We start from the raw sequence: 15782 nt of genomic DNA, 5'->3' as shown, positions 1-15782 counted from the left end.
TCACTAACTCGGCTTCTTCTCCGGAGCCTTTGTGCTCCACTGTCTCTCAGATTAACTCATATCACAGCGGTGCCTGGACAGCGTGACGTGTGTGGTTGTGCTGCTGCCGTGGTCCTGCCAGATGCCTCCTGCTGCTGCTGCCATCATTAGTCATTAGTCATACTTCTACTGTTATTATACACATATGACTATTGTCACACAAGTATACTGTCAGATATTAATACATACTTTCAACATATTGTACCACAGTAGCCAGAACTATAACTATAATATTATTACTTTCATTAATGTTGTTGTAACCTACTGTCATTACCTGCATCTCTCTCTCTCTCTCTCTCTCTCTCTCTGTCTCATTGTGTCATATGGATTACTGTTAATTTATTATGCTGATCTGTTCTGTATGACATCTATTGCACGTCTGTCCGTCCTGGAAGAGGGATCCCTCCTCAGTTGCTCTTCCTGAGCTTTCTACCGTTTTTTTTTCCCCGTTAAAGGGTTTTTTTTTGGGGAGTTTTTCCTGATCAGCTGTGAGGGTCTTAAGGACAGAGGGATGTCGTATGCTGTAAAGCCCTGTGAGGCAAATTGTGATTTGTGATATTGGGCTTTATAAATAAAATTGAATTGAATTGAATTGAATTGAATTGAATTGAATTGAATTGTATATGTAATGTATAACACACAGGTCTGCATTTTTATTTTTCAGCACAGAACTGAAACTCATTTCCAAATTACAACTGAATACAAGATGCAGATTTACAGAGCGCCTGTTAAAACAACATATTAGAAGAACTGTGAGATTGTTTGGGATTAACTGATGGTTAAAATATCATCTGTGGCAGAACACTAATAAAATTCAAGGGAGTTTACATTTAAAACTACTGTTTGAAACATGAGTAAACATTTGAATATTGGAGGGTGAGAATCTTTAAACATTAACGCTTTCAACAGTCACTGAAGGACTTTCTTCCAACAAAGGTTCTTTGCATGAAAAGGGTTCCTAATTAAACCTTTAGTTTTACATGAACCTTTGAAGAACCCTTTTGGAACCTTTATTTCTAAGACTGTACAGAAAATAACTGGATGGATGTTAATATTTCATTTTCAGACCAAAGTAACTGAACACTTCTTTCACAAAACACACTCCAAAAGTTCCTTATTAGACAGACAAATATATATCACAAATATTACAAACATGTAAATATATATTTTAGCACAGTTCATGAGAGACAGTGATGCAGGAAAAAATACTTTAAAACAGTTTGATTAATTGTTAAAACAGCTGTTTGACATAATAAAGGTACACGTTCCTGTCAGAAAACATACATACAGCATTTGTACATACAACATTTGCAAATGTATTGCTGTTACATGTGTGTCTCTGGATTATGATTATTATTCTCAGTATTTTGAAAAAATTAGGTTTCAGTTTTTTGCATGTTTTGTACGTCAGCTTATCTGCTCAGTGCAACACACCGCTATCTGCTGCACAAACGCTATTGCTAATAGATGTAGTTTGATAACATTTTTCAGTTTAAATAAGATAAAAGTTTAATTTAATTAAATCATTCACACCATAAGCAGCTCCCTCACTGACTCTTCTACCAGACTCTGTACATAAACTACAGTCCTGCCATTTACACTGAGAGTCTGAGACAACTTTCAGAGCTTTATCAGCTGTAATATTTCTTCATCGCTGCCACAGGCTGCGCTCAGGCTTTGTAGGGTTTCCTGGCCTCTCCAGGTTTGGTGTTGACATACACATTTGAATCCTCTTCATTTCTCTTCATCTTCACCTGCAGGATACAACACAGAGACAAGACAAGAGTTTCAATTTAACTTAACAATACTTTTCAAAATCTGTGCAGTAAAGAACACTGAGTGAAGTCACTCCATGTTTTCGTATTTACCCATAAAGCAATAGTAACGCAGGTGATAGACAGGCTGTAGATGAATAAACCTCCACATGCCGCCCACGTCACCACCTCTGGGATGAAAGGAGTCCTGACTGAACAGCTCTGATTGGTTCCAGGGACGGTGTCATTGATTATTGGCAAAGACTGTTTTTCTGTGAATCAATCAGAACACAGCTTCGTTTAATATGTTTCATACTGTGTATCCAGTGTGACATAATTCGGTGTGTATTTGTGTTTTTGGTCTACCTGCCACTATGACCTCAGTGGTGTGACAGTCCTCTGTGCATGGTGGAGGATAAACCACCGTCCTCTTGCAGACGTACTCTCCACTGCTGTTGGCTGTGACTTCAAACTGACTGGAGAACAAACTTTCTGCAGAGTCAGACTGCTGCAGAACAGAAAAGACAAACTCAAAACAAACTTCGGTGCTGTTTGACCCTGAACAGACAGAACATGATGGCCAACTATGTGACCGCCGTGACTGATCAGAAACTGAGAAAGATGCTGACTGAGTGATCACAGGCTGGACACAGAGACGGACAGACACAGAGCAACATTTCCTGCTACACTGAAACACCATATGAAGACACCAAACAAAACTTAAATGTAAACTCCAAGAGTTTGATTCACTCTCTGACCAGACTGAAATGCAACATCTACTCAGAGAAAATAGTGTCTGCGCCACAGATGCAGCAAAATATGTCTGTGCATGTTGCAGCCTGAGAGACGACCAACACAACAACATATCAACCGAAACTGAACTAAATTTTTGATTTCTGTACACAGAAACACTGGGGAGGAAAACCTTGGAAAATGAGTTCCATCATTTTATATATTAACTTAACACAAACAGTACAAATTGGGGATGCACCATAACATCGGCACGTCATCAGAATCAGCCAACATGCTTTTCTTATTTAGCACAATGACTGAATATCACAGACACTGAACAGTATTTCATGTCTCTATCTGCTGGTGGGCCGTCACCATCAGAGTCTGTGTGTATAATATGATGTTAATTCACTACAGAAGAGACTTGATGATGATCACTGACTCTAGGTGGTGAAACAAGTGGATATATTGGCATCAGTTATCGGCCAAATGAGTTGTTATGTATCAGCATATCGGATATCGGCAAAAAATCCAATATTGTGCAGCCCTAATAAAAATATATAGATTGTGTTTTGTTTCTTATAAATCAATGGTTCGTTGTCCCCTGCGAGCTGCCGTATTCGATGCCCTGGGAATGAGAACAGGCTGCAGTTTACGTTTATTGTCATACACATTAAAAAGTACAATGTGTTGTTCAATTGCAATAAAAGAACATCTACCCTGGCTCTCTCAGCCCTGAAATACTCTTATTCATGTACAGTAGCAGAGACAACATTAACTTAACATTAATTAACTAACAAAAACTTTGCAGGAGAAACACTGAAGAAATCCTGGCATGATGAGCTGGGTGAGCAGGAGCAACTGAAACAGACAGTAATCATAGTTTTGTTTCAGATTTCTGCTGCTGCTGCTAAACTGCTGCCTTTCTCTCACTTTGCTGAAGTCGGTGTAATTTAATGTCGATGAAATGATGTGGTCAGAGATGTCCCATGTTAGTCTGTTATCCTGTAACAAGTAACTGATAATGTCAAAGTGTAAGTAAACTTCAAACACTGGAGGTCGGCGAAAAAAAGACATGTCTACCTGTCATCATAAAGACCAGAGCAGCCATGTTTTAACCCTTTACTGTAGAGCTACTCTTTAAACAGTAGCTGCGCCCTGGTTTAAAATCCAGATTGTGCTGCCGTCTGCTGGCGTGTCACTGAATGCATCATCCATAGCCTGCGAGGCTCAGTGCAGCTGTGACGGACTACCTGTGTTCACGTGATCTATTGTCTGAGGTTTCTCTGTACACAAACCCACACTTGCAGGAGCAGAGGTGAGATGCTGTGGTCTCCTAATGTGGCAGGACTCTACTCTTCTCATTAGCAGAGCTCAGTAAAGGAAAAAAACTGACTCGACAATCCTTCAAAGAAGACAAACTAAACTTAAAGGGAAAATCCACCTACAGTACATCATTCCTGTGGTCCAGAAATATTAAACCCAGGGGGACGTTCTGAGTATGTGGGGACATTTTCTGTGTCAGAGAACACTGCAACAGAATACATCTCTTTGGATTGTTAAAACTGATTTTGTGAACCCACAGAATGTCAGTCTCCCTGACTCTAAAAATAACTTTTTGGAATTCTTGATTTAGGTGGTGTTCCCCTGTGAATGAGCCAATAGATGCATCTAAAAACTTTTCTGATGTCATTTGTTCTTGGGAATAGAAAAGTAAAGATTATTTCACTTTTTAGTGCTGCCACATCGGCCCGTTTTCACTCTGTAATCATCAAATTCTGCGGATTTGTCAGTGATTTCAGCGTCAGACGCATCAGCCAGCTTTGGCAGCGGTATGATACGCCGCCACGTGACATCAGTTCATAACACAGCCGGACGGCCCTTATGGTGGCAGCATGATATGCCGCTGGACAGCGTCAAGTTAAATGTCAGGTAATGATGCAATATAAGGAGCTGGAAAGCCCCTGTAGGGTGGGTGGGAGGGGTGGTGCATGGATCCAAATAACCCCGGACTTTCCCTGGCCAGTGTTCACTTCCTGTATGAATATAGAGGCAGGCCATCATGTTTTTTTTGTTTGTTTTTTTTACACCTAACAACCTGCTTTAGTTGACATCCTGGCGTTGGTAGTGGAACACCAACAACAGACGCCAAAGGACGCTGAGTGGTAATATATCGACGTGAAAGGCCACTGACAAAGTGGCGATGTGTGACAACGTGGGAACATGCTGGCTACACACATAGGTCGGGGCACATCCCTGACAAAACTGAAGACATTTACACCATAAACTGATGCAGAAACAAACATACGTTGGGGCATATAAAATCAACCAGACATTAAGTGTTTGATGCTAAAAATAATCTGGACGACCCTAAATGTCACACACAGTTGGTGACACTGACAGGATACAAAAACACTGAGGAGGAGCGCCTCGCCTGAAATCGCTGTGTAACAATATTTAAATGGTTAAAAATAATTAGAGTTGCTGCCTTTTAGTTTTTTATTATCTACATTAAGGATGCAGCACCGACTCTACGAGGTCTGACTGAGTTGAGCTGTGTCTTACTTTTATTTCCCTGTGAAACAAAATCTGGTAACCACTGTTACCCACAGGCCACAGACCTCTCTAACAGCTCATACACACAGAAGTATATTAGTGGACACACACACACACACACACACACACACACACACACACACACACCTTTACCTTTTCCAGATATATCTGGCTGATGTTCCTGCCGTTGAAGACAAGCTGGTACTGAAGCTCTGAGATGTTGGCAGTGACGGACGGACAGGAGATGGATACCTTACTAAGCTTCGACACCGTGATGACCCGTGACGGCCCAACTGACAGACAGACAAGAAACAGCATGGCTGTAATGAGCTGAGCTGTTTTCATTGTGAGTCAAGTCAACTAAACTCAGCACCCTGTTGATCTATATGACACCAAGTGGAGGAGAGAGAAGGCAGATTGATCAGACTGTGGTCTGACTTTGTATTGACGACCCAGTTCAGCCCAGTTTATTCAACCAGTAAGAAAACAAGCAGCCCAGATGGATAGATAAAGTTAACGATAATGTAGGGAACAGGCATTTGTTCTATTTATGTTTTTATTTCTGGAATGTGGAGAAATTGGCCTCAAAAACAGAAATGACCCAAAAAAAAATGCAAGAAATGAGAAAATTAGTTTTAATAAAGAGCAAAAAACAAAAAAGGAAATGACTTGAAAAAATATGTGTAATTTGAATAATTCTGTAACATAATTTAAAGATGTAATAAGCATAAATATAGGTTTTCCTTTTTTCCCTGTTTATTTTTTTTTATTTAATTTTCTAAATCTATTTATTTTTTGCAGTTTGTGGGACATTTCTTACCAAGTTGCTCATTGCCTTTGTCCCTATGAGTTCAAAGGTTTAAATACTTGTGACAGGCGTCTGAAAGCAGCACAACAAAAGTGAAGTCACTCCGGGTTTCAAAGGGTTAAATAATCCTCCCAAAAGTTTCAAGCACTGTCACTTTAATTTTGTTCTGCTGTTGTTATTTATATCCTCTTACTGACACTAAAGTTCATGAAGCATTGCGATGCAAAGAGAAACCGTCTTTACTGACATGAACACAGAAATTATCAGCAGGGGTGTAAACATACACAGTGCAGGCAGTGCAGTTGGCCCGGGGCCTGTGGGTGGAGGGGCCCAAGTGCCACCTGGAAATACGTGTTCAAAGACGAACTCAGGTTAAATCAAAAATGGTGCGATTTTCAATATATTTCCCTTAAAAAAGGCAATCCCATCTCCACCATGGTTTCTGTTTTTGTAAAATAGCATCAATCTATTCAGCTGGTCAAATCAAAAGGTCTAAAGTGTCTGACATGCCCAGAATGTGCAGACACCGTCAGCCAGCACCTCTCTGCCTGCTCTCCAGTCAGCACCAGACGTAGAAGCATCACATTTACACGTTATTTGAGGCGTTCTAAAGAAGCGTACGATAAGTTTCCATCTGAACTCTCTCCATGTGTTTGATGTGGTGGCTGTGTGAACAGATCTTATTCCAGGTCTCTGTGGAAACTGCTTCCAGTATCGATTTTTAATCAGACTATGGTATCCTAATTACAAAACTTTAGAGCTTCTTACTTAACTGTAAACTATAAACTGTATTTATTTGTGCATCTAAATTATCCTCGTTTAACCTTTACCTGCTCAGGAAGTTTTAAATTATGACTTTTCTCCGTTTGTATTTTCTTTGTTTTTTTAATTGACTGCATTTCATTGTAAATACGGGGTCGCCCCTCAGAGATGTCTCAGGTGTAAAAATGGTTAAATGAAAATAAATGAATTAATTATGATGTGATAATAAGTTGCTTCCAGTTGTCAGCGGGTGCTTTAAGTGAAGAAATGAAATTCCTGAGGTACAGGTGGATGTAATAAATTACAAGCTGGTTATAAGTTAATATAAGTGGTCGTTGTTTTCTTTCAGTAAAGTGAAAAAGAAAATTAAATCTCTGCAGAAACAACACAAAACACCATAAGATTAATTTATTTGTTTAATGGGACCTAACCCATATTACCAGTTTGCCAAAACTTTTGGACAATGATCGAGTAATGGACATTTACATTTCACGAATGTAATGTTTTCTCAAGAAACTTCAAATTACAGAAACTGACTGAAACTATAAAATGTTTTATATCACAGCTGATAAGGAAAAACTCCCCAAAAAAACCCTTTATCCAGTGCTATAAGTTTGTATGCTGTAAAGCCCTGTGAGGCAAATTGTGATTTGTGATATTGGGCTTTATAAATAAAACTGATTGATTGATTGATTGATTGATTGATTGATTGATTGATTGATTACAACTTGTTCTAGGTACAGACGTCACAGGAAGCGCTACCAAATTATCAGATACTTTTACAATGTATTTTGACCAAACTACCTTTTTACTGACATACGCATCTGATTCCAGACGAAGCACATAAAAGCTCTCTAAGTCATTCTGAAAGTCTGAGCAGTTTCATCACGTCACTGAGTCGATCTTAACTTTAATCCTGAAGCACCAATGTCACGTCTTCTTACCTGAGCACTGTGGAACCTTTCCATCACTTAAACACACCATCACCATCCACAGGAGCCCCGCTTTCATTTTGTCCTCCTGATCAGCTGCGACTGACTATCAGTGCTTGAATGTTACCTGAGGCTTTTGTTCTTCTGCCCGCCACCCTCTCTGCACAGAGGCCGGTGAACACACATATGGCATCTGAGTTCAGTATTACAGAGACGCTGAACCTTAAGAGAAATGTGTGACTCTATGTCAGTCAGATAGGATCATTTCCTGTGCGAGGCTGTGAAACCATACCAGATATGATGTAACCACATTTGCAGGCACACAAACAGACAGACACATGTTTACAGATGAGCCCGCAAACACATGCACACACATATAAACACATACACACGTCTATATACATGTAGACATGCCAGAACTGTTGTACATATGTGCATGACAGTCATACAAATACAGTCGGACCCTGAACACAGTCACACCCACACAGAGTTGGTGATGGGGATTACAGACCACAGTATCACAGTATCACCTTTAGGGGAAAGAGAATTACAGCACTGAAACTCAAGTGTATCATTACAGTAAACTGTCAGCTGGAATCTGTGTTTATGTGTCCTGTGTTACTTTTAACAAGTTCTTCAGACAGAATAAAATAGAGAACTTCATTGTCATTATATATAAAATATTAAATATAATGAGGTTACAGGTGGTCCTCCATCAGTGCTTTTAAAAACAGATAAAACAAGACAACCAGCTAAACATGACACAAACACAGCTATAGACCCTTTTACTGTTAGTAAACAGTATGATGTATTTTAGTGGGCGGGGCTTAGCTGGACGCAAAACTATTCTCCACAGACATTAGCTGGCAAATTCTATTAGCATGTTTTAGACAGTGGAGGAAAATGATGTGAGTGGTGTGTTCAGAAATACTCATTCTGAGTGTCGGAGCGCAATCTGGCAGATGAGGCTGATGACTCTGAGGGTGCTGAGGCAGATGAGGCTGATGACTCTGAGGGTGCTGAAGCAGGTGAGGCTGATGACTCTGAGGGTGTTGAGGCGGATGAGGATGATGACTGTGAGGGTGCTGAGGCGGATGAGGCTGATGACTGTGAGGGTGCTGAGGCAGATGAGTTTGATGACTGTGAGGGTGCTGAGGCAGGTGAGGCTGATGACTCTGAGGGTGCTGAGGCAGGTGAGGCTGATGACTCTGAGGGTGCTGAGGCGGATGAGGCCGATGACTCTGAGGGTGTTGAGGCAGATGAGGCTGGTGACTCTGAGGGTGCAGAGGCGGATGAGGCCGATGACTCTGAGGGTGCTGAGGCAGATGAGGCTAGTGACTCTGAGGGTGCTGAGGCAGATGAGGCCGATGTGTCTGAGGGTGCTGAGGCGGATGAGGCTGGTGACTCTGAGGGTGCTGAGACGGATGAGGCCGATGACTCTGAGGGTGCTGAGGCAGATGAGGCTGATGACTGAGGGTGCAGAGGCAGATGAGGCGATGACTCTGAGGGTGTTGAGGCAGATGAGGCTGATGACTCTGAGGGTGCTGAAGCAGATGAGGCCGATGACTCTGAGGGTGCTGAGGTGGATGAGGGTGATGACTCTGAGGGTGCAGAGGCGGATGAGGCAGATGACTCTGAGGGTGCTGAGGCAGATGAGGCTGGTGACTCTGAGGGTGCTGAGGCGGATGAGGCCGATGACTCTGAGGGTGCTGAGGCGGATGAGGCTGATGACTGTGAGGGTGCTGAGGCAGATGAGGCTGATGACTCTGAGGGTGCTGAGGTGGATGAGGCCGATGACTCCGTAAAGACTAGGTGGTGATGGGGAGGTGGAGGGTGAGTGTCAGATGTTCGCCCATTACATCAACAGTGAAGACAGCTCCAAGATATGTATAACTGTCACAATGCCTCATCATAAAAGAATCACACTGAAGAGGTTGGCTGTCTTCCTCAGATCCCAAAATAGCCATAAACTTTGCTTCATTAACAAATACGCCATATTTATCACGGTGTCCCTCCAAAATTTCAATTTTTCAATTAGCCTTTCTCTTGATGTTGCCATGATAACTGTGTCGTCCATCAGTATTAAAACATGGAGCCATTTCAGAAATCCATCGTCTCCATATTGTTGTTTAATCTTTCTCATAAGCATGTCAACAAACATCACAAACAGGAAGCAGGATGTGGGGGATCCTTGCCTCACCCTGATGGAGGATGTTATTGTGGTGGAGCCCTGGAAACTTGTTGTTACACTGCACGCTGACATCAAAGCTGGAAACATCGTAACGCCACACCCCAAACTTTGTAAGATGTTAAACAGTGTTCCTCTTGGGACATAATCATTCACTGTGGACAAGTCTATATAAGCACTGTACAGTTGAACCTTTGTTTGACACCATATTCCATTATAAGCCTCTAAGAAGTGTCATGGTATGTTCAGTGCAGCCGCTCAGCCTGCTCCCAGGGTGGCTTACACCATGCCATCAACCTGTTGTTCAGCACACATTTTTTTCATGTCTGGTGAACTCAAAATGTTACTGTGTTGTAAGTGGAAGCTGTTTCCAAAAAAAATTTAAAGTGAGTGGCCAAATTGAAGTTTACAGTGATGGGTTTGGGTCTTTGTATTTGGTGTTTCCGAATGCAGAAGAAATAATCACCTAAATATTAGTTCATACACAGGTGGTTACTCAGTCCAGTCTCACTCTGAAGTCGTCAAAATCTGGCGCTTGGTCAGTGACTTTCTGCGTCGGACACCAATGTAAAAAGCCGTCCTTTCACGTCAGCATGATACGTGGTTGGTCGCCCTTATTGTTTAATGGCGCCCAGGAGTAAATGCGGCGGGTCAGAGTCCGAGTAGGGCAGGTGGCACGAGTGGTGGATGGGTCAACCAACCAATGACTTTCACCCAGGAGGCCGGTGTTCACTTCCTGTAAGACTGTAAAGCCAAACCCTGTTGTTTTTTCCTAGACGTGACCACGTGTGTGTGTTGTTGAAGGAAAATAGACGTCAATTGGTGGTGTTGTACTGATGTAGTGCTTTTATTATGGTATATGTGTGATGTTTCACTTTATAAACACCACTATAAGCATTGTTGTCCCCCATGTTGTTGTTTATTTGCACATTCAATATTCACTTTGCACTAAATATGTTCACTTTAATCCATTGCTCACTTCTTATCCACTGCTCATTATTATTATTATTATTTATTGCTGTTTCTTGTATTTTTTGTACTTTTTTTTTGCATGCCTAGTTTTTTAAGTTTTTTTAAATATTGAAATCTTTAATTTGACTCTTTCCCCTTGACTGCTGTAACACTGGAATTTCTCAATTGTGGGATCAATAAAGGTGTATCTTATCTTATCTTATCTTATCTTATGTTGATGAGTTAACAACTTAATCAGTACGTTGCGTCGTCTTCTGATGTCATATGATGACACCTGGAGATTTACAGTATTCAGGCTTCTTTCCGTTCCTTTGTACTTTTCTGACCATTCATTATTTAACTGAAATGCTATTGGTGGAAATATGTTCCTCTTTACGGTGCAAAGTTTGTTCCCACGACCATTAATAATAATAATAATAATAATAATAATAATAATAATAATAATAATAATAATAATAATAATAATAATAATAATAATAATACATTTCATTTATAATGCCCTTTTCATCAAAAGATCTCAAGGTGCTACAAGTTAAAAACCAAGAAAGATAAAAAAAAAAGGAATGGAAGAGAAAAAAAAACATTAACATCAGCTAATAACGGTTAATATGATTTCCTGCTCAGAACAGCTGTAAAGTGGAGCGATACACACAGAGTTAAAAGTCCCAGTGCTGTGATCCTGTGTATCAGGACTCACCATGAAAATAAGTTGATTCACAATTCAGTTCTTTTGCACTTTAAATATGAATAAGGTGGCAGGGTGCACAAAAGCCTCAAGATAGAGCTTGTTTATCAAAAAGTGTCGGAGGAGGATCCCCTGCCCCCCACAGAGGTCTGGGCGAGGCCCGAATGTCCTCAAATCCTGGAAACACCCCGTGTAAACCCGACCTGTGTGGGGCCTCTGCAACTGGCCACTTGCCATTCTGTTAATGTGGCTAAGCGAGTTAAGTGTCACTGCAGTAACAGGCACCACAGGTGATCCAAACTGGGTCAAAGACTGGGACGCAGTACGTTTTTATTTTCAGTATGTAGTTACTGTGATGATATCGGTTTAATTTAGTCCATAATATGATGGTGAACTCTCTTCCTGCTGGTGAAGGTTTTATAAGCTGAGTTGTCGAGGGTTTACCTGCCGCTGTGTCTCTGGTCCTGAGCCACAGATCACCTGACAGGCTGAGATAGTGATCTGTGCTGTGGGCTGGTGAGGTGAACAAGGTACAGATCGTGCAGATAAAATGACTTTTGTTTTTAAAGGACTGGGTGGAAAATTTTAATTCCTAATTCCGTCAAATATCTATTGTGAGCCAACAGGGGACGTCCCGCCTCGACCGAGTGCACCTCCAGATGAACGTCTGTCTGTCTGTGTGTGATGATGTAATGATGGAAAAATGTTTTTGTCTGAGTCTCTTTGCTCTGAAACCTCCAGGCAATGTAAAGCTGCGGTTGAGGTTTTAAATTTGAGTTATTTTCATAGAAATTCAGAGCGAAAAAGGTCAACACCTGTGGGGTTTGGGTGAAAATGACTATTGCCCTCGCCCACTCAGTGCAAGGCACATGCACACAGTAGTGGGGAGTTAGTGTGCGGTTTACAGCTGCAGCATGTGTCACCTCCTCTTCCTTCCTCTCTGCTGTGGGATACAACGTAAAACATTTCTTCATCGTCTGCTCAGATTAAAACGACAAGTCCTGAATCTTGTCCCAGTGGTGGAAACTCACTGAGTACATTTACTCAAGTACTTTTGAGTTACTTGTACTTTACCTGAATATATATACTACTACACTACATGTTGGAAGCACACACTGAACGTTTTACTCCACTGCATTTATCTGACAGCTTCAGTTACTCTGCAGATCAGTGAACAGACGTTTCGCAGGGGCATCCCCAAAACTTTTCACATGTACAAAGTGCACCCTACTGGGAGGTTTCTCTCTGCCACCACCAGAGGGTTTCTTGAGCTCGAGGCTTCAGTACATACAGAACATGTGTTCACAGTAATGAGTATGTCTAGCTTAATACACACCTGACAGCTGCTACACATTCACTTTCTACATTTATTATTCATTCATAACAGACAGTGACAAATAAACAATGTCACACTGTGCACACTTCAGAGATCTATAGAGTAACTAATCATCACAATCAACAAATCTTTACACAGAAGTGAAAAATGAAAATAATGAACCAACAATCTACCAACAGAATTACAAGGTTTCATCCTGCAAAACATGAAAACAAGCGATGATTTTCAAGGAATTCAAACACTAATAATTTTAGAATTTAACTGAGTTGTGTCACAGTTTTCACACAACATACGGTTTAATCTTCAGGCTCAGAGGAAGTGTTTTCAGGTCAAAAGGCTCGAGTCTGAGTGAAGTCACGAGTCATTGGTGTTAACGTCCAAGTCTTCTTTTGTGTCAGGTCAAGTCTTAAGTTATTAATCATTCATTCATTCTCTCTTTATTTGGACAGGGACAGTGCACATTAATGAACATCGATCATACATCTCTGTAAACATGCTGGACTGTAGCAAAGCTGCTAAATTGCATCCGTAGTCCCTAATAAATAAATAAATAAATAAATAAATAGATAGATAGATAGATAGATAGATAGATAGATAGATAGATAGATAGATAGATAGATAGATAGATAGATAGATAGATAGATAGATAGATAGATAGATAGATAGATAGATAGATAGATAGATAGATAGATAAAATACAAATGGAGGAGACAACAAACACAAGACAATTTATCATACATTCCCCTCTAACACAGGTCCTGGTGCTCATACCTCCCACAGTCCTTTTCCTAATAAAGTTGTTCAGTGGCGGTGGAGCAAGACCATGGAGACTTTTATACACAAAGCAGGCAAATCTAAAGGTTTTTAATTCATGGAAACGTAAAAAAAAATATGATTTTTGAGGGTCTTGCAGATATGGAAGGAGAAGGGTCTTTAGGGCTTTCTTGTAGAGAGATTCTATTGGTTTAAGTGCTGTTGTACATGCCAGAGACCAGCTCGTTAAGCAGCAGTCTATATGTGAGAGGATCATACAATGTAAAAACATCAAAGCTGCACTGGTAGTTAGAGGATTCCTGATCTGTCTGAAATCAGCCAGGTTGTATTTGACAGAGTTAGACACTTTTTTTGATGTGTTTCTTGAATGAGAGTGTCGAGTCCAGGATGACCCCCAGGTACCTGAACTCGTTCACCAAAGCGAGCTCCTCCCCTCCCAGAAACATACCACATGTGACTTGAAGCTGACTCGAGTCCGAGTCACAACACTGAAGTCCTCACCTCTGATTTACAGATTCTGATTCTGAGTCATCACACTGCTGTGAACACAGGCAGCCTCCGACCACCAGAGGGCACACTTTAGTTTAAAAAGCAGAGACAAAAAACTGCACAGGCGATGATTTAAGAAGTGTGTGTGTGTGTGTGTGTGTGTGTGTGTGTGTGAGAAAGAGAAAGAGAGAATTTTATTTTTTAACATAAGAACAAGAAATAGCTTACAAATATAAAAACGTTTATAAATATGGTATTTAATATAATAATAATAATAATAATAATAATAATAATAATAATAATAATAATAATAATGAAATTATAATAATACATAATTATTATTAATTTATAATGATTCACAATTGTATTATTGTAATAAAATATTATTATATTATCATTTATTATTCATAAACATAAATTATTATTCATTATTATCAATAATCTCTACTACTACTTATGATAATAATAGTGATAATAATAATAATAATAATAATAATAATAATAATAAATATGTAGAGTAATTAAAAGTAACAATAAACAATATATTATTATTATTATTGTTGTCATTGTTGTTGTTGTTATAATTTTTATATAGCAAATGCCATACTCTACCATACTGTAATAGAATAGAATACAATGTAATGTAAGGTCATGTAACGTAACGTAGTGTAATAGAATAGAATAGAATAGAATAGAATAGAATAGAATGACGTCATCAGAACTGATTGGCTGAGGCTGATTCTGGGTTGGGCAGGACAGGAAACGAGGCACCGGGAACGCGCAGGGCATGGATACGCGCTCCCGCTGAGTTTTTGGGATCCGGTGGAGAGCGGAGGATGCGTCAAGTCACAACTCCCAACTACCGGAAGTCAGAGAGTACCAGCTTCACAATAAAAGACCAGCACAATTATAACTGATATTTCCAGATGACTTCTTGCCTTCCTTAGACTTTGTGTAATGTTCAACACATCTGGTATTTAATAATATTTAAAAATATACATTTATTGATCATTTTATTCTGCTAATAGACGTCAGAGGTTTTCAACATGGAGGCTGTGACACCGTGTCTGAGAATGGACAGAAAAGGGAAGCATGAAAAACTGTGTAATCATTAATACGTCTAATTAATCAGTCAATAAAATCAGTAAATTATAAACAAATATTGACGAGTTGAATATAAGAATGTGTTTAGTGACAGTGACAGTGTCCAACCTGGAGATATGAAAAAGAATGGAGATGTAGAGGAACAAAATAACATTAGGGACTGTTCTTTGTTTATGAGGGGGGAGCAGGTGGTGCATTTTGGTTTAGGGGAGGGACATACACATTTAAATGGTTATGTTTAGTATTTATATTACTACAGATTTTAGAAGAAAACATGCCTTCCAAACCTGCCGGTGAGTTTGGGAGGCAGGTTTTAAAATGTCTACATTTATCAGCCAGAAACTGTAAAAACAGAAATTATTGTTGGATTTTCACATTTCTGTCGCTCCTTGGACAGAGATAAAAGAGATATTACATCACAATCACTTTATTAAAAAAACATTTAGGAGGCTTCATTTATGACACAAAATTCTTTCTTACAACTTCATTATTGCTCTGACATGTTCTCCCTGTGTCAGCGTGGGTTTCCTCCAGGTGCTCTGACATGTTCTCCCTGTGTCAGCGTGGGTTTCCTCCAGGTGCTCTGACATGTTCTCCCTGTGTCAGCGTGGGTTTCCTCCAGGTGCTCTGACATGTTCTCCCTGTGTCAGC

General features: G+C 40.1%; 1 protein-coding gene across 2 annotated transcripts; it reads right to left on the bottom strand.

Moving 5' to 3' along the window:
- Window positions 1-665: 665 nt before the first annotated feature.
- On the bottom strand, window positions 666-7846 carry LOC144466882 (uncharacterized). Of its 2 annotated transcripts, none has more exons than XM_078174747.1 (5): window positions 7596-7846; window positions 5235-5374; window positions 2160-2298; window positions 1908-2065; window positions 666-1793 (listed from the first exon to the last, which is right to left on the bottom strand). In XM_078174747.1, the coding sequence occupies exons 1-5, from the start codon at window positions 7660-7662 to the stop codon at window positions 1710-1712; spliced, it is 588 nt and encodes a 195-aa protein (XP_078030873.1). In that variant the 5' UTR covers window positions 7663-7846; the 3' UTR covers window positions 666-1709. The 2 variants fall into 2 exon arrangements, with proteins under 2 accessions (XP_078030873.1, XP_078030872.1); XM_078174746.1 differs by having other exon boundaries at window positions 2160-2301; window positions 7596-7845.
- Window positions 7847-15782: the final 7936 nt, after the last annotated feature.

The sequence above is a fragment of the Epinephelus lanceolatus genome, chromosome 14, assembly GCF_041903045.1.
Source record: "Epinephelus lanceolatus isolate andai-2023 chromosome 14, ASM4190304v1, whole genome shotgun sequence".
Lineage (NCBI taxonomy): Eukaryota > Metazoa > Chordata > Actinopteri > Perciformes > Serranidae > Epinephelus > Epinephelus lanceolatus.
The sequence above is the reverse complement of the archived record's forward strand: the minus strand, read 5'-3'. Positions and strand labels throughout refer to the sequence as shown.

Excerpts from the sequence above, each read along its gene's own strand:
- LOC144466882 (XM_078174746.1), bottom strand. The coding sequence starts at position 7,662 with ATGAAAGCGGGGCTCCTGTGGATGGTGATGGTGTGTTTAAGTGATGGA. Across the intron at positions 5,375-7,595 it reads AAAGGTTCCACAGTGCTCAG|TTGGGCCGTCACGGGTCATC; the intron begins GTAAGAAGACGT and ends TCTGTCTGTCAG. Across the intron at positions 2,066-2,159 it reads CACTGAGGTCATAGTGGCAG|AAAAACAGTCTTTGCCAATA; the intron begins GTAGACCAAAAA and ends ATTGATTCACAG.